This window comes from Bidens hawaiensis, unplaced genomic scaffold (genome assembly GCF_021521415.1).
Source record: "Bidens hawaiensis isolate Kalapana, Puna unplaced genomic scaffold, B.hawaiensis_p1.1 tig00012278_1, whole genome shotgun sequence".
In the NCBI taxonomy this organism is placed as follows: domain Eukaryota; kingdom Viridiplantae; phylum Streptophyta; class Magnoliopsida; order Asterales; family Asteraceae; genus Bidens; species Bidens hawaiensis.
Genome location: NW_027491997.1, coordinates 604,097 through 623,733, shown reverse-complemented (window position 1 = coordinate 623,733; position 19,637 = coordinate 604,097). Strand labels below are relative to the sequence as shown.

At 34.8% G+C, this 19,637-nt stretch overlaps 1 protein-coding gene across 1 annotated transcript; it reads right to left on the bottom strand.

Annotated features, from left to right (window-relative positions):
* Positions 1-13,634: 13,634 nt before the first annotated feature.
* LOC143540559 (uncharacterized) lies at positions 13,635-15,540 on the bottom strand. Its single transcript, XM_077033585.1, has 3 exons — positions 14,850-15,540; positions 14,012-14,804; positions 13,635-13,878 (listed from the first exon to the last, which is right to left on the bottom strand). Exons 1-3 carry the CDS (start codon positions 15,538-15,540, stop codon positions 13,635-13,637), a joined length of 1,728 nt encoding a protein of 575 aa, XP_076889700.1.
* Positions 15,541-19,637: the final 4,097 nt, after the last annotated feature.

The following is a 19,637-nucleotide window of genomic DNA, read 5'->3' as shown; positions in this document are numbered from 1 at the left end:
ATGTGATAGTTAATACACCTACCTTAATTGGTAAGTGTATGCCATGTATGATTTATATGTTATCTATATATGTCTTGAATGAGAATGAAAGCTTAACGATCTTCGGATATTGCACTTACTGTCAGGTTAATACAATAGATATGAATATTGTATGTAATGTAAAGATGAGGACTTGTCGGTACGTGAACGATCTTCGGATATTGCACGTACTGTCAGGTTATAAATATAGATTTGAATATTGTATGTAATGTAAAGATGATTGTTTGTCGGTATGTGAACGATCATCGGATATTGCATGTATTGCCAAGATTAGTGATTGTCTCCTTATATGGATATTAAATAATAAATTATATACAGAGTTCCTTTTATGGATAATATATATAGAGTGTTTCTTCTATGGAAAGCACAGTGTTCCTTTAATGGAAACATAGTGTTCCTTTAATGGAAACTACAGTGTTCCTTTAATGGAAAGCGTAGTGTTCCTTTAATGAAAAGCATAGTGTTCCATTAATGGAAAGTACAGTGTTCCTTTAATGGAAAGCATAGTGTTCCTTTAATGGAAAACATAGTGTTCCTTCTATGAAAATATATAGGATGTTCCTTCTATGGAAGTATATAGAGTGTCCTTCTATGGAAAATATATAGCATGGGTAATAGCCATGGTTCTTTTAATAGATATTATGTGACGTTCCTCTTATGGATATTTATACAAGGTTAAGATATTAATATGTATCTTCGGATATGAATGTATATGTATGTAATTGTATGTATGGTATGAGGTACGATTAACTAGAACTCATTCAGCGTAGCTGACTTTTAGTATGCACGCAGGTAAATGTGTTTAATGAGCTAGCATGAGGAGGGCACATGGCATGTATTGAACGGCTGGTATCTGAAGATGGAAGAAATGATGTTTTAAATGTAATGTTTTATGTTATGGTTTTAAAGAAAAGATTAATGTTTTGTATCGAATGATTAAAGTTAACGTTTCCGTGAAAGTTTTTAATTAACTTTAATACTTAGAACTGTGTTTATGAGTAAATCCAACGCTAAAATAGGGCTACCAGGATCGGGGCCTTACAGCCCCCAGCCGGTTCAAGCTTTACAAAATTTGCACCAGCCAACTGGGCTGGTGACTAATATAGGTAAGGAGTGAAAAAGAATTTATATATACAGAGCTCTAGTTTCCCCCAAATCATTTAGGAACCGTAATTTAATCCGAACCCAATTGATCCATATCTTCCCTCTGTCAATAAAAATTGGCAGAGGGCTTTCGTTCCCCAATAAATCCGACCAAAACAAACCAATAAATTACCATAAAAATGTTCAGATTGAAGGAGAATGACGAGATAGGGTTCGGCCACGAACACGAACACAAAATGGGTCTGAAAGAACTTCATTGATGAAATTATCTTAGGGCTTTGCTTCAGAATAAGATAGAGATTATGAGGGAGAGTTAATTGCATTTTAGATGAGTATTTATAGTGATTCGTGGTCAAGGAAGCCGCGGTTTGTTATGCTTTAAAAACGAGTCAATAGCAGTCAAATTGTTATAATTTACTATATATAGTGTGTCGATACAATGCGTTTTTGGTTAGTAAAGGATTTGGAAAGATCAATTTCGCCGAAAATTGAGGAACAAGCAGGGGGGGGGTCTTGGACGCTGACGGGAAGAGAGGGAGAGAGGGAAAATGTTTCTTTTCCTTTTTTTTATTTAATTACACAATGGTCCCTGGCACTAGTACAAAATCTACTTTTAATGACATACACCCTATCAGGTCGATGCGACACTTTCGAAAAAAAAGTGTCATCGTATGTATGCTTGAAAATTCCTGAAATGTTTGGTGACGATTCCAGCGGGCTTGTGTGACTATGGCGTAGAAAATCACCTCTTTAGTCACACAAAACATAGCATATGTCACAAAATATTAGTGACGTATAATCGGAATGTGACCAAATGTCACTATTTGGTCACGTTTTTCGTTTGTCACAAATGTAACTTTTTTTTTGTGATACCATAGATAAACATATGGTCACATATGGCAATTGTTTGTGTCACTATATAATGGCGTACATTCAGTGACATAACGTAACTGTGAATAAATGTAATTTACAATAGTAAACATTTGTTTGTGTAACGTTAAGTTTATGTTTATTAGTCACACTAATTAATTATGTTACCATGTGTTAAAGTTTATGGTGACAGTGACAATTACAATGTGTCACTAACGATAACTAATAGTCATGAAAAATGTAACAAACATGTGACTAGAAGTAACAAATAGTCAGCTTTCATTTTATTATGTGTCACTAAAAATTTAAACTAACGAAATAGTTATTGATGTATAAGAAGTTTATGGTCATAGCTCAAATATGGATGTGTGACAAATTATATATTATGGTCATGGTCAATGAAAAAAAACATGTGACTAGAATTACAATTTGGTGATTGTTTACTTTATTAGGTGTGACTAACGGTTAATACTAAGAAAACATAAGTAAAGTCTAAGTAGTTTATAGTCACAGTTCATTTTAGTAGGTGTGATTAAAATTTTTAATACTAAGGCAAAGTTATTGATATATAAGTATTTATTTGTCACATCTCCAATTCGGATGTGCGATAAAATATATATTATGGTGATGGTAAATGCATACATTTTTTTACTAGAAGTAACATATGTTAATTGTTCACTTTGTTAGGTGTGAGTAAATGTTCAATAGACAATCACCGTTATTGATGTATAATTACTTTTTGGTCACATCTCGAATATGGATGTGTGACAAATTATATATTAGGAAAATTGGTTTTAAATAATCCCAACTATGCCTTATTGGCAAATAGCAGTCCCAACTTAACACTTGGCTGGTGACGGTCCCAACTAATGGTGTATTTGTTTTCAATGGTCCGCGACTAACGAAATACTAACCCCGTTAGTATGATGCTTACGTGGCATGTCTAGTTGTCAAAAATTTCTTACGTGGCATATGACATGGAATGTGGCTATTTAAATTATTTATAAATATATTATATAATATATTAAAAGATTATTTAACCACCACTTCATCTCCCATTCTCCTGACCACCATCTTCAGCGCACAACCACCACCATCTCCGTCTCCAGCCCACCACATGTCCACCACCATGGGTTAATTTTTCCTGCCACTGTCAACCCTATGATAAACTTCAGGTGGTTCAGGTATTAGCAAAACGTGGTCCTCCTATCAGAATCCTACGACCACCATCACCGATCTATGCTAAATAAACCTTCCACTGTCAGTCACCTCATCCCTTCTACCGCTAATGTCGGCTACCGTTGAGCCACCATACGTTGGCAGAACCCTAGCCTCTTTATCCCTCTCGATTCGCAACAGTCATTCTCTCTTTCTCTTTCTATCTCTCATAAGATCTACAATCAATCACCGTAATTTCGAATCCGCGTCACCGCAAAATTGAGTTGCAGGTTTCCGTTGTCGATCTGAGATCTGACTTAGGTTTTGTAACTCCGGGGAGCTTCGATTAGTCATATTATTTATGTGAAACGCGAACATATAGGCTTCAGATTATTTTATACTTCTACATCTTCTCCTCCGATGAACCGGTATTTGACTCGTTTTGGGTTTAAGAAACCAAAACCTGATGTAAGGTTAATCCAATTTACAGTGAAGGTGGTGGACTGGTGGTGGTTCGCCTGAGTGCTGGATATGAAGTTGTGGTTGCAGAAAGGGGTGAGGGGAGGCTGGGTTGGGTTAAATATTATTTTAATATAATTACAAATAATTTAAATAGCCACATTCCATGTCATCTTCCACATAAGCAATTTTTGACAACTAGACATGCCACGTAAGCATCATACTAAAGGGGTTAGTATTTCGTTAATCGCGGACCATTGAAAACAAATACACTTTTAGTTGGGACCGTCACCAGCCAGGTGTTAAGTTGGGACTGTTATTTGCCAATAAGGCATAATTAGGATTGTTTAAAACCAATTTTCCTATATATTATGGTAATGGTAAATGCATACAATATGTGACTAGAAGTAACAAATGTTAATTGTTCACTTTGTTAGGTGTGACTAAATGTTCATTACTAAGGAAATGTTAGTGAAGTGTAAGTAATTTTTAGTCAACATGTGACCATTACATATTACATTCTTTTAAGGAAACGTTACTGTTGTCTTAGTAGGTTATAGTCACAAATTAAATCTTTACAAAAGAGTGTGACTAAAGGTGTGTTAGGGTCATGTATTTATGTAAAAATGTGACTAAAGGTTAAACAATAGTGACTCTAAAAATAATTCCTGACTTTATAGATCGGTATTATCCAGATTATAATTTTTCATTTTATTAAGTGTGTAAAAATATTACTAATTAATTAGGTGTGATTATAGTGACAGTTTTAATTTTAACGTGTGACTAAAGACTATATTATGGTTTTTAATGGACCATTTTGCTTAAAAGATGATTAATTGGGCTTTTTTTTCAAAACACGATAATTTGGCCCATTTTTGTTCTAATCACAGTTATAAGCAGTTTGATTTATGAATAACCAGTGTATGCAACCACGACTTCGTCATCCTTTCTATTCGCGTTTTGCGTAATGAATATAGTTAATAAATGAAGGGTTATTAATTATACAATCTATTATATGAATCCAATTTTGATTTTTTAGAGTTTGATCAAACTATTTGATATGTACGCATGTACTTTTGGATTTACCGAAATCGTTTATATTTACTATTCGATATGGTATAGAGGAATTATAGCATAAAGTAGTCACAACACATTCACTCTTAACATTCAGTATATGTATAACAATCAGAGTACAAACTGAATAACCGTCACGACAGTTACAGAAATCAACATTAAAAGCTATATATTGATTATACCAATCAGAGTACAAACTGAATAACCGTCACCATCCTAAACTAGATTTAGCCTAACTAATGATATAGTAGACCTCGGTCGTATTAACTTGAAAATTTGGATCTATCAAATTACCCATGGATGTCTTGGAAGCGCCCCAGGCATCCTAAGATCCAGTCTGTTGACCTCGGTTTAATCTATAATAATGATGGTGAATTACGGAAACACCATCATAGATTCAGATCATCTATCCGAGATTCGGACAGATGATATTATGAGAAATAATCCACCACATCGCGGATATTAGACTTGAACCGAAATCTTGTGATCTTCCTTTCGTCATTTCCTTGAAAATCCATGACCAAATCAGCACTTTATCATCTTCCATGTCATCTTCCTCTACATCAGTAATATTCATCGATCTGTAACAACAAAATCAACACAGTTAATTAACACACCAACAGTATACACACGGATGCTTCAAACTATTTATAATCTAAACATTCCAACGTCCAGACTATCATATACATGCATGTAATATAAAAACCAGCAAACTTACCTTGATATATAGTTAACACCGAGAGAGAAAATCTGAACTAAAAGATATGATGTGCCAGTGCCATTTTAAGTACAAAAATATATAAAGGCAATGCTATTAATACTGAACAACATGCAGTTAGATTTGGTCAGCATTGGAATACGTGACAAAGTAACTCCACTATTATAAGACTAGTTTAGGTGTGACTAATACTAACCATTAGCAAACCAGATTCAAACCGGTTCACCACAACAAAATTATTTGCAAACCCACTCACTACCACATGTCACTATTAAATTGGAAATCTATAATTTTTTTTTTCCTTTTCTTTACACATTAATTAGTTTAAACTATAACATTGATTTTTTATAATAACTTTTAATAATTAAGTTTTTAAAAAAATCTAAAAACACAGTCTTGTTCATTTTTTTTTGTGAACACACCGGTATAAATTTTAACTAAAATAGAGTTTATAAAAAATATATATTTTTTAATAAAGAGTAAATATTGAACAGCAACAAGAAGCTAAAGTGAAGATGATGAAAAACTTTTAATATTCTACGCAACGAATTATTTGAAGTTTACCCGGTTATATGACTAATAGAGAAGCTCACGTCGCTTTAAAAAAGGATTTGGTTGAGCATATATACATTTTTAATTTTTTATATATATTTTAAATTAAATATATTGTATATTTATTAAAAATTTATTTTTATATTTCTAGTTAGTCACTTTCAATAAAAAGATAGAAATTATAAATTGTATTTATTTAATAAACAAATAATTAAGGTTGGGTTGCTAATTAGTATGAAATGTTGGGTTTGGTTTGGTTTGGTTGGGTCGGTTGAAGAGAGAAAAATTAGTTTTATAATAAAAATTGATTTAATTTAATTTGTGAATGGGGATGGTATAGGAAATTTTAGTGAAGTGTAAATACTTTATAGTCACATCTTCAATTACTTTTGTGTTACAAAATATATATTATGGTGATGTTAAATGCATACAATTTGTGACTAAAAATAACATATGCTAATTGTTCACTTTGTTAGGTGTGACTGAATGTTCAATAGACAATCATCGTAATTGATGTATAATTACTTTTTGGCCACATCTACAATTTGAATGTGTGACAAAATATATATTATGGAGATGGTAAATACATACAATATGTGACTAGAAGTAACATATGTTAATTGTTCACTTTGTTAGGTGTGACTAAATGTTCATTACTAAGGAAATGTTAGTGAAGTGTATGTACTTTTAATTAGTTAACATATGACCATTAAATTCTTTACATTCTTTAGGAAACGTTAGTATTGTCTTGTAGTTTATAGTGACAGTTTTAATTTTAATGTGTGACTAAAGACTATATTATGTTTTTCAAAAGGTCATTTTGCTTAAAAGATGATTATTTGGGCCATTTTGTTTAAAATACGATATATATATATATATATATATATATATATATATATATAAGAAGTTGTATCCAAGCGCCTTTCGTCATCCCTGTCCTTAATCCTTAATCGATCACTTTTCAAAGGAATCAAAATCATGGCGATATCCATCACACTACTATACCATGACGAGGGTATTTCATAATGCTTTACACGTCTGATCGATTTATGTAAAACCATATGCAACCATGCACGATATTTCGTCTTCCTTTCAATATATTCGAGTTTTATGTATAATGAATGTAGTTATAAATACATGAATTAGGGTTATAATTAATTATACAATCTAGTATCTGAATCCGATTTTGATTTTTTAAATTTCTGATCAAACTATTTGATTTAATGCAGAAGACTACACAAAAGTCCAGGGGCTGGAATACGACTACACCTTTAAGAGGGTGGTTAAGGGTTCCCTGGTAAGTTATAACTATTCTCTTGTTACTCTTATAATTTCAATCAAACATTATTATATAATAAGTTATACATTTATAATTGAAATTTTGTTTATATTTCAGAAACTACCGGTTGCATTTGTCAACCGGTACAACATCCGCTCGAAACTTCATATTGAAGTTCAGATTTGGTTATTATGGGGATGTTTTTGAAACGGTTGCTCGCTGGAATGATAGGTTTTACCAGTCGCGACAATACAAGGTTCGTAAGTGGGACGACTTTCTAGAAGAGAACTTGATAGATGTCGGGTTGAGGGCCAGTTTCAACTGGAGTGAAGACCAGTCAATGCTCACAATCTGTCTTGTTAATTAGATATTTTATTTTAATGTAATATTATATATTTCTGGACATTAAGTTTTTATATCTACTACTTATTAATTATATGAATGAGTATTAGCTTTGATATGGTTTTAGTTTATGTTAATTAAATATTGCTTGATGTAGTTAAGGTAAAATAATATTGTCTTTTATATGAGGAAAATAAGATATTATTGTCAATTAAATATTGTCTTTTATACTTCCTAGATAATTATGATATAAATCAAATCACTTAGGTTAATGTGTACATGGCTATGAATTACGACTACCTTGCTAGCCGAAAAGCATTCAATGATGATCTAGTCCCTATAACTTCCAATCACCTTTATAAATAGGTTAACATACCATATCTTTCCAAATCCAAATTTAATCAAATTTACATAATAATTAATAATGAGATTCAACATATAATGAGAAAATATTACAAGACTCAACAAATAATGAGAACGTATTACATAATATATTACAACTATATTATACTACTCTAATATTAAGTAAGGATGTGAGCCAATGGTCGACGTCCGTGATAATCAAAAAGGGTCAACTTGTGCCTGATACAATCAAATGTAAGCATTAGCTACGCTTGTACAAACGTACATGTTGACAACTTAACGTTTCAGATTTAACAAATGCATCAATAGATTATCAAGAAAGAAATACATACCTTAGTACGTATAATTAAATCCTGAACGTCATTGCGGTAATAGTCATCTCAGGATTCCTTTGCCAAATCTTTTTTGTCTACAGGGGCAATACGTTTTAATTCTCATAACTAATCACCGTACTAAACTCCTCATCTTCGTACGCATGCGTATAAGTTGTTGGAGGATTCTTGATTACTATTGACATTTTTTATCGAGCTGGTATGTCACATAAAAACTTGTCGTGCTCGTGAGCCCAATATGAAAGGATCATTCTTGTGTCCTAATCTACTAAGTTCAACCAATGTGTACCCAAGCTCATCTTTCTTTACCTTGTTTTTTATTGTCAACCCAGTCACACTTGAACAGCGAGATTTTTCTAAAATGGTAATCAAGTACCCATATGTCCTGTAAAACCCCATAATAGCTTGTCTCGGTGTAGGTTTTAACTTCTCTATAAATGTGCAAGTCATTTGCTGCTACACTAACCTCACTATTCTGGTGCACTTTACCTTCTCGAGATTTTGTACGAAATGTAAATCCGTTGATGCCATAGACTTCGTAGCTCAATACGTTTCTTGTAACATCCCATTTTCTAGTTTCAGTTAATAAAATGAAAATATGAGTTATTATGAGTCGGGTTAGTGTTGGGTTAAATGGATATGGGTTATGGACTTGGGCTATGAGGGAAAGAAGGAAAGACCATGGGTTTAAGCCTATGATCCATTATTATATAAACCTTAATTACCCATTTATCATACATTTACACATATTCCATACACCACCAAAACACATGCTTAAGCTTTCTCTCTAATTTTTCTCCTTTCTCTAGCCTAACCAAGATAGAAAACCAATCCCGATTCAAGGTAATGATAGTATGATGTTGTATGAACTCAAACCCGTTAGATTTAGTCGTGAAACGACGAGCCGACACCGTTAAACCATTAAAGTCACGAGATCCGGGTAGAATCGGGTATAAAACGAACCTAAGATGAGCTTAGGGGTCACCCTAGCTCAGATCTGGATCGAACGGGACAAAAAATGGTGAAAAACGGTGGAAAACGAGTTAGATCTCTTTTTTCCGGTGAAGTCGCGGTTTTCCGGCGACAGGGCCAGAAAGGCGGCGGGTACGAGGAAGGTTATGTCAGATAATGTTTCTGACATTCTCTGACCTAAACCTAATTCGTTAACGGAGAGTTAACGAACTAGGGGTAATTCGTTACGTGAATCGATAGTGAAAGCTTAACGAACTAGTGTTCAAGTTCGTTAAGGAAAAGATAACGAACTAAACCCCAATTCGCTATGACCATCCGTTAAAAGATATAACGAACTAGAAGGTTCAATTCGTTACATTGATTGATTCATTATATGGACTTGTTCGTTATATGGACTGATTCGTCAAAGGACCAGTTCGCTAGAGGATCCAATTCGTTACAAGGACCAGTTCATTATGATAAGCCAGTTCGTTAAAGAATCAAGTAATGAACTACAAGTTTAATTGTAAGGCCCCGTTACCGATAGCCCTATTTTCGTGTTGGATTTACTCATAAACGCAGTTCTAAATATCAGAGTTAATTAAAAATTCGCGGAATATAAAAGCTTTCATAGAACATTTCATAACAAAACACGTCTTGTCTTAAAACATCATTTTGTCTTTCAAAATAAACGAAACATTAAACTTAAACGTCTTGAGTCTTCCGATGCCAGCCTCTTATTCAGTGCCACGTGTCTCCTCAAGCGAGCTGCCTCATCCTACTCACCTGCGTGCATACTAAAAGTCAGCTACGTTGAGTGAGTTCAAGTTAATCATACACTATACAATACACATAAACTTATATTCTTTCATTCATACTTTCATACTTTCATACTTTCTTTTGTATTAACTTACTTTCATATCTTACGTTATAAAGAGCATTACGCCCTACATTCCGCGAGTATTATTAGGGCTCGGTACCCTCCTTCCTCGAGTATTATTAGGGCTCGGTACCCTCCTTCTTCGAGTATTATTAGGGCTCGGTACCCTCTTTCTTCGAGTATTATTAGGGCTCGGTACCCTCTTTCCTCGAATATTAGTAGGGTTCGGTTCCCTAGTTCTCGAATATTAGTAGGGTTCGATTCCCTTTTCGTTACCATACAACCATACATCATACCTCGAGTATTATTAGGGCCCGGTACCCTCTTCGTAACCATACAACCATCCTTTCCTTCTTTTATTAACTTTTTCACATTCATACACATAACCATACATATCATACTTACCTTATACTTAGCGTTACAACCTGACAGTACGTGCAATATCCGAAGATCATTCACGTACCGTCAAGCCATCATTCATACATATCACATCATTCACATAAGGCATACACATATCTCTTAGGATAAGCGTATTAACAAACATATCGAGTATGCACACAGCCCCGAAAACATAACACATAATTAGGGCTAGAAACTCACCTGAACATGGTTACGTTCACCGTTAATCGTAATCCCTTTCTTCAGTTGTGCACGGCTGACTGTATAACAAGTATACGTATCAATTAACTATCACTACTCATATCATCTTTCTAGTCTTAACTACTACCCACAACGAACGGGGGTCCAGGGGCAGCGCCCCTGGCAGCGGGGTCTAGGGGCGGCAGCCCTTAGCAGGGTCCAAGGGGCAGAGCCCCTGGCTGGGGTCGAGCTGACCTTAAGCGAACTTAACTTTCTTAACACATTTTCCATTAGGTTTTTAATTTATTTTCTAAGCGAACTTAACTTTAGGCGAAGTTAAACCTTAAGCGAACTTAGCTTCAGGCGAAGTTATCAGTTAGGCGAACTTGGCCTTAGGCGAAGTTATCAGTTAGGCGAACTTGGCCTTAGGCGAAGTTATCACTTAGGCGAACTTGGCCTTAGGCGAAGTTACCAGTTAGGCGAACTTGGCTGTAGGAGAAGTTAAGCTTTGAAGGCGAAGTTATGCTTTGAAGGCGAAGTTAAGCTTTTGCAGGTGAAGTTGTTCAGGTCAGCTACGGGTTTGGTTTTTATCAAGCATTTTGGCAATTTTAATACCCTTGTTATGGTTCGACATCACCCCCTACGTTCCCTAACCGTTTTCGTTCGTATATATATCCCGTATATACTATAAAGCTTGGACCTTTAAGGTAAAAACGTTCAATACTACGTAAACTTTAAAGGTCAAGAACATACCTTTTATACGTTCGGTGTGGTCGCAGTTTGCTTGGTTATCTCGTATATTGAAGATCTAATAATGGTCGGCTTGATTCTTGGTCTCGGATGTCTCTCTCTCTCTGCCGAATATGGTGTAGTGTATGTGTGTGTTTTTGAGTGTGTAGAGATTATGATGGAAATGAAATGAGGGTTTAGGGTTTTAGGTTGGTTTAGGGGATATTTATATCCCTTAAAGCCCATGGACCTAAGGCCCATTCTCATTTAACCCATCTTAATTAATCTAAGTCCATGATCCGTTCCTTACTCGACATTAATTAATAAAGCGAAATCACTAAACGTAACTTTCTTTATTTAACATTATAAATTTTAGGATGTTACATTAATGAAATGACAGAATAGTCACTGGACTTAGAAAAAGAATGATTTAATTACAAAGAAGTCCTTGGACTTTTAAGTTAGCAAATTAATTAATGATTTGAAATCCTAATGGAAAATGTGTTAAGACAGCTTAAACGCAGCCGGGCAGAGCCCCTTGGACCCCGCTAGGGGCTGCCGCCCCTAGAACTTCGCTGCCAGGGGCGCTGCCCCCGGACCCCCGTTCGTTGCGGAATATAATTAGACTAGAAACGCAATATGGGTAGTGATAGTTAATTGGTACGTGTAATTGTTATATAGTTAGTCCTGCACAGCTAAAGAAGGGAATAACTATTAACCGTGAACGTAACCGCGTTCAGGTGAGTTTCTAGCCCCACTTTCTTGTTATGTTTTTGGGGCTGTGTGCATACTCGATGTGATAGTTAATACACTTACCTTAAGTGGTAAGTGTATGCTTGGTATGATTTATGTATGATGATTGCTTGACGGTGCGTGAACGATTTTCGGATATTGCATGTACCGTCTGATGGTAATTGAAGATATGATTGATGTATATGATGTATGAATGAAGTATGTATGTTATGTATGATATGTATGCCAGGTCTGTTATGAGATAATACGTGAATGATCTTCGGATATTGCACGTATTATTAAGGAAAGTATGTAAAGACAGGTATGTAACAGTTGTACGAAGCATAGGGACCAGACCCTAATAATATCTGTGAGGATAGTGACCAGACCCTAATAATATCTGTGAGGATAGGGACCAGACCCTAATAATCTCTAAGGATAGGGACCAGACCCTAATAATATCTGTGATGTTGGGGACCAGACCCTTACAATATTTGTGAGGTTATAGAGCGGAAGGCTCTTTAAATAGTATGGATACATAGGCATGTAAAAGTAAAGTATGAATCATGTACACCCCTTCGGGCATGTGTGCAAGAATGTGAACTGATTGTATGTTGTATGATTAACTAGAACTCACTCAGCGAAGCTGACTTTTAGTATGCACGCATGTGAGTAGGATGAGACAGCTGGCTTGATGGGAGACACATGGTAGATGAATAAAGAAGTTGGCATATGAAGATTTATTTGTTAATCTTTGAATTGAAAGACATGTTTCAAGTTATGTTTTAAGACAAGTTATGAATTATTGTGTAATATTTATGAAACTTTTATATTCCGTGTAAAGGTTTAATTAACTCTAATATTTAGAACTGTGTTTATGAGTAAATCCAATGTTAGAGTGAGGCACCGGTAACGGGGCCTTACATTATATTTGGTCCATATGAAATCCACCTTACGGTCTCTGATATACTTTCTCGCAATTCCGCTAACTCTCACTCAACCTGATACATATATACTACAAGGGTGATCAAATATAATAAATATTTAACTAGTAAAGCCGTTATGAAATATGTAGTATACGTACGTACCTCATATCATAATCGCTAACCAAACTTTAAGATGTGCTCTTTCTCTAGCCATGCTGTTTTCTTGTCAAGATGTTGTTGTTCAAGAAATGAATTGTGTCGACTGTAAATAAATTTTGACGAATTTTATACACCGTGTAGTAGAGAATAAAATAATATAATCCATGTACATAATACTTACTCGATATAAGGAACAATTTCGGATGTATTTTGCAGCACATAGAAATGCGCTTTCACGAACAGATCTGAAGAAATGTCGTCCATCGATTAGCCCGTTGATAGTGGGACTCCGTCTTTATTACTTGCTCTATTCTTATTTTCAATCGAGTTCCTCAAGCAATTAGGAATGCCAATAGTCTTCAAGTCTTTTTTGAATTTGCTCAAGAAATCAGTCGTCTCCTTCTGGCTTATTTTTGTTTCGCACATGCCCCTTAATGACCTTAATACACCTTTCAAATGGATGCATCCATTGAAAGCATACGGGACCACATAACTTAACTTCCCTAGAAATGTGCATGGTTAAATGAACCATAACATCAAAAAACGATGGAGGGAAGTATTTCTCGAGAAGGCACAATGTCACAAACAAATCTGCCTCCAATTTGTCAACCTCCTCGACCTCGATCTCCTTGCTACAAATTGATTTAAAAAAAAAATAGAAATGAAATAAAAAAGTATACGGTCACGTAACCACATGTCGTATTCCAACTTACCAAAAAATTAAGGAGTGATATGGTGATATGAATATAAAAATAAGAACAATACCTTATTATGGCATATCTTGTGGGTTGTGGCATAATAGATCGTATCACAAGGGGAAAAAACTGTTGCATAAGCTTGTGATAGTCGTGTGATTTAAGTCCTATTAGCTTCCTGTCCTTTAGACTAACCAAACTAGCAAAATTTGAACAATACCCTTGTGGGACCCTTAACTTGTACATCGTGTCGCAAAACTTGTCTTTTTCCTCTGTTGTTAATGTGTAACTCGCAGGCGGAAACCTAATGTTTGTGCCATCTCTCTTAGGTTGTAACTCTAGCCTTAAGTGCATATCATCCAGATCGAGTCGAGCCTCCAATCCATCTTTTGTCTTTCCCGGAATGTTTAACAGTGTTCCAATCAGACTCTCTGCCACATTATTTTCAATATGCATAAAATCTATACAATGGTTGACAGAATTAAACCGCCAATATCTAAGTTTCCGATGCCAAATATTAAATTTCTTCCAGTAGGGTTTACCATTGCTGCCTTGATCTGTTGTATCTGATTCTTTTATTCCCCTTGGTTTTATTATTTTCCCATCTCTCCCGTTCGAAGCTTGTTGCATAGCTGATGCATTGTTCTTGTGGCCCTTACCCCAAATGTTTATACAATATTGCTTCTCGTTATATATTTCTACATCGTTCTTAGGTATTGTTTCACTTTGAAAATCTTGTGTTCCATCGAATCCCTTCTTTTTCTTTCTAAACGGGTGGTCATAAGGTAGATACCGTCTGTGGCCACCATAACTTTTCTTATTTGATCTTCTTAGTCTAACACAGTTTGTTTCTTTACCACAAACTACTCAACCAAAGAAGCCACTATATGGACAACCACAAAGTGTACCAAGGGCGGGATAATCGTTTATGGTCCATAAGACAACTTCATGTAGCGTAAAACTTTCTCGGGCATATGCATCGTATGTTTCTACCCCCGTATCGAATAACTGTTGTAGATCTTCAATCAACGGTGCTAAATATACATCAATATCGTTACCCGGTGTCCCCGATATCAATAACGATAACATGATGAATTTCCTTTTCATACACAGCCATGGTGGAAGGTTGTAATTGACAACTAAAACTGGCCAGACACCGTGGTGTCGATTTCCTCTATTAACATCCATCCCATCAGTTGCAATGCATAGCCGCAAACTTCTTGGATCTTGTTTAATGAATTCATATCTGTCACTTATAGCAGCCCATGTGGGTGAATCCGCCGGGTGACGTAAAACACCGTCCTTTATTCTACTTTCCGCGTGCCATCTCAAATGTCGTGAAGTCGTCGGTGATTGAAAAAGTCGTTTAATCCATGGAATTATGGGAAAGTACCATAATACTTTTGCTGAAATTCTATTGTATGTTACTTTTTTAATACCATCCACCTTCCATCTTGATTTTCCACAAGTGGGACATACTTCATATTTTTCGTACAGTCCCTTGTAAAGAATGCAGTCGTTAATATAGGCGTGTATTTTGTTATAACCTGACCCCATTGCTTTGAATGTTCTCTTAACCTCATATGTACTACTAGCCATTTCATTACCTTCTGGTAGCATCTTCTTAAAGACAAGAATGAATTCAGTAAAGCATTTATCCAAAACTATTTGCTCTTCACGTTGAAAAGCTGTACCGGTGCAGACAACTTCGTGAAGTCGGAACAACCTTTGTAAAGTGGCTTCTCAGCATCTTCAATTATTTTTATGAACTTTGCATAATCACGGTCATCCGTGAAGTTAACTTTTGTAGCTTCAACCATATTTACTATTTGGGCTGCAGCAATTGGTAATTCCGATGTAAAATCGGTTGTGTGCATTTCATAGTTGTCTTCCAAAACCGAATAACTAATTTGGTGCTCATCCTTTTCTCCATGCTTAGACCATATCGTGTAGTTTTGATCTATGACATGTTTGAATAAGTGATGTTTCACATCATCCAGACTAAGTGATATGTGGTTTAAACAAGTCTGATATGGACACGGTATTTCTTTTATTGGCTTATTGCTCGATTTCTTTAAATGGTTAATGGCATAATCTATAAAACTTAGAACTCCATCCATATAAACCTTTCTGTTTCTATTCGTTGCCATCAAAGACTTGTCCATCTTTGAAATCACCACTGTAAACATAATTAAACCATATAAGCAGTTATTCTTATCAATTAATCGAACAACATACCTATTCTACTCATAATTTAACCAAATAAGTAATTATTCTTATCAATTAGTCAAACAGCATAAATTACTCTACTAATCAAACAGAAGGAAATAATGCATACCTTACTTTGTATTTCTCACAGAGGTTTAGATTTCGAACCTACGTTGTCATGTGTTTATCATTTGGGTCGAACCTACGTGAGTTGTGTTTAATTAGATCTGGGTCGAAACGGTGGGTCAGAACGGGTTAAGGTCTAGTTTTTTTTAACGAGGACAACGGAGGAAACGTTTTAGTTTTTTTTACTTTTTTTTATTTTTTATTTATATTTTGACTTATGATTTTTTTTATTATTTTTAAATTAAAAAATTTAAGAAATCGTCCAAAAAAACATAAGAAACCAAAACCCAACTCATTTAAATTTGTCAACAGAGTCTAATTGGGGATAATAGAGTCCGATTGGGGATAATAGAGTCCGATTGGGGATAATAAAGTCCGATTGGGGATAATAGAGTCCGATTGGGGATAATAAAGTCCAAATAGATATAAAAAATTCCAATTGTGGATAACAGAGTGCAATTGGACTCTGTTATACCCTTGGACTCTGTTATCCCCAATTGGAATTTGTTATCCACAATTGGACACTGTAATCCCCAATCGGACTCTATTATCCCTAATTGGACTATGTTATCCCTAATTGGACTCTACTATCCCCAATCGGACATTGTTATCCATAATTGGACACGGTTAAATCCCATATTGGACACTTTTATCCCCAATTGGACATTGTTATCCCTAATTGAACTATGTTATACCCCATTGGACTCTCTTATACCAATCAGACTCTCTTATTCCTAACTTGACTTTTTTATCCCTAATTGGACTCTATTATCCCCAATCGGACTTTGTTATCCACAATTTGACACTGTTATCCCAATTGGACTCTATTATACCCCATTGGATTCTATTATACCCAATTGGACTTTGTTATACCCATTTGGACTTTGTTATCCCCAACTGGACTTTGTTATACCCAATTGGACTTATTTATCCCCAATTGGACTCTATTATCCCCAATCGGACATTATTATCCACAATTGGACACTGTTATTGTCAATTGAACTATGTTATACCCCATTAGAATCTGTTATCCCTAGTTGGACTCTGTTATCCCAAATGGACTCTATTATACCCAGCTGGACTTTGTTATCCCCAATTGGACTCTAATATCCCCAATCGGACACTATTATACCTAATTGGACTTTGTTATCCCCAACTTGACTCTAATATCCCCAATCAGAGACTGTATCCACAATTGGACAGTGTTATCCCCAATTGAACACTGTTATCCCCAATTGAACTATGTTGTACCCCCATTGGAATCTGTTATTCCATCTCGCAGTCTATTATCCCAATTGAACTCTAATATCCCCAACTGGATTTGTTAAATGTCGAGCTAAATATCGATCAAATTCGGATTTGTTAAATATCGGGTCGGGCCGGATAAGAAATGACTTATTTTAAACAATTGGAACTTGGATTTGGGATAATTAAATGGTAAAAATGCCATGTTTTTAATTAATGGATCAATTTATTTTGGAATTCGATTTGGTTAAATACTTAAGTCCAACTCCTAATTATAGAATTATAAGAACTTCTATTTTTGTTATAATTTTTTTAAAATTTTAAATTTTCTAAAACATGTTAGCTAATATTCTTAAAAACTAAATGACAATAGGAAGATTGGGGTCGGTAATAAAAATACATTGGGGTCGGTAATAAAAAAATAATGGTGTCGGTCGGATTTCGCTATATAATTTACATTATGTATTTATAAGAGTAACAATATGAAGGTAACACTTACAAATTATAAAAAGATAATCATAATTAATGTATTTATAAGAGTAATGTAATTTATAAGAGTAGCATCATATAAATTTACATTATGTATTTATAAGAGTAACATTTACAAATTATAAAAAGATAATGATAATTAATGACAGTTAAAACAAAATGGTCGACCATATTTTCAAATTTCTCAAAATATTTCCCTTGAAAATTTTCAAGTCTAGCTTAATAATGACTGTTTAATATAAATAGGATTCTAAAATGGCACCGTTAATCAATTTTTAATAGAAAGTTAACAAAAATTGAAAATTTCACATTGCCGCCATGAACAAATTACCCTCCTATTGTTACGGAAACATGCTCATAATGATTCATTCCACATCTGTTGGCGGTTTCTGTTCTAGAACTCGATTGACGATTTTCAGAAATCATCTTCTTCTACTAAGGTTTGTGACGATTTGTATATGTTTATTTTCAATCAACAACTCTCATTTCCATGTTACTTTGTGTCGTAGGTCATGGAATCGGAAGGAACATATGAAGGGAATGATGCATTGGAAGACCAGTTTAATAAAGAATTTCACGATTATTCGAGTGACTCTGATATGAGTCCCTCAGATGACGATAACGAACATAAAGTCAATGATGCCAAAGATAATAAGAAAAGGGGATTGACCAAACTGCTAAAGATGCGAAGTGCCCACAAAAATTCTGGTGGGAAAAAAAACATAAAGTCAAATTCGATGTATTTGGCAGGTTGAGTGGAAAGTACATATCTGAATTCGTGAGTTTCTTAGGAGATCTGGTTAGGGAGAAAGTGAATGTCAGTGTTCTTACATGGATGGAAGCATCCAAAGAACTAAGGGATAAGTTGTGGGAAGAGATAACGGTAAAATTCCTGATCAATTATTTGTTTGCATACATTATATTACATTCTAATTGTAATTGTTATTTCAGCGTTATTACGAAGTAGACGAAGAAAAAAGAAAAGTTGTTATGACTCGTCTCGGTTTTCTCTTAAGAAGCTTTAGAAGTAGGGTGTATAAACGGGACATACACCCCAACCTAGGCAAACCAGAGAAGTTTGCTAGAATTCCAATACGGTTTCGGACAATAATCCTTAACCAAGATCACTGGGACATATTTGTCGCGTATACACAATCCTACAAATTCAAGGTATAGGTCGATCTTTTATCATCGTCAACATATATAATTTCATTATTTTTCATATTTTCATATTTATAAAATTTAATTAAGAATTGACATATGTGAGATTTAATTTTCATGAAGGATTCGTCGGATATAAGGAAGGAAGCTCGGTCGAAGTCGCGTTACAACCACCAGTTGGGAAGAGGTGGATATGCTACTCTTAAAGAAAAAATGGTAAATGTTTTATTCTTTAAAAATTCCCTAAGTAGATGCTTAGGACTTAAAAAAGATTATGTGATTTAATACTAATGCACTTTTCTTATAAATTATAACAAGCTTGCAAACAACGAAGTTGAGAATGAGGTACCACCCTACCGGTGTTTGATGTGGTATAAAGCCCGTCAAAACAAAGATGGTGAAATAGAAGATGAGGAGGTTAAAACGCTGGAAGAGCAACTAGTGAGTTCGGGAAACTGTCTTTAATT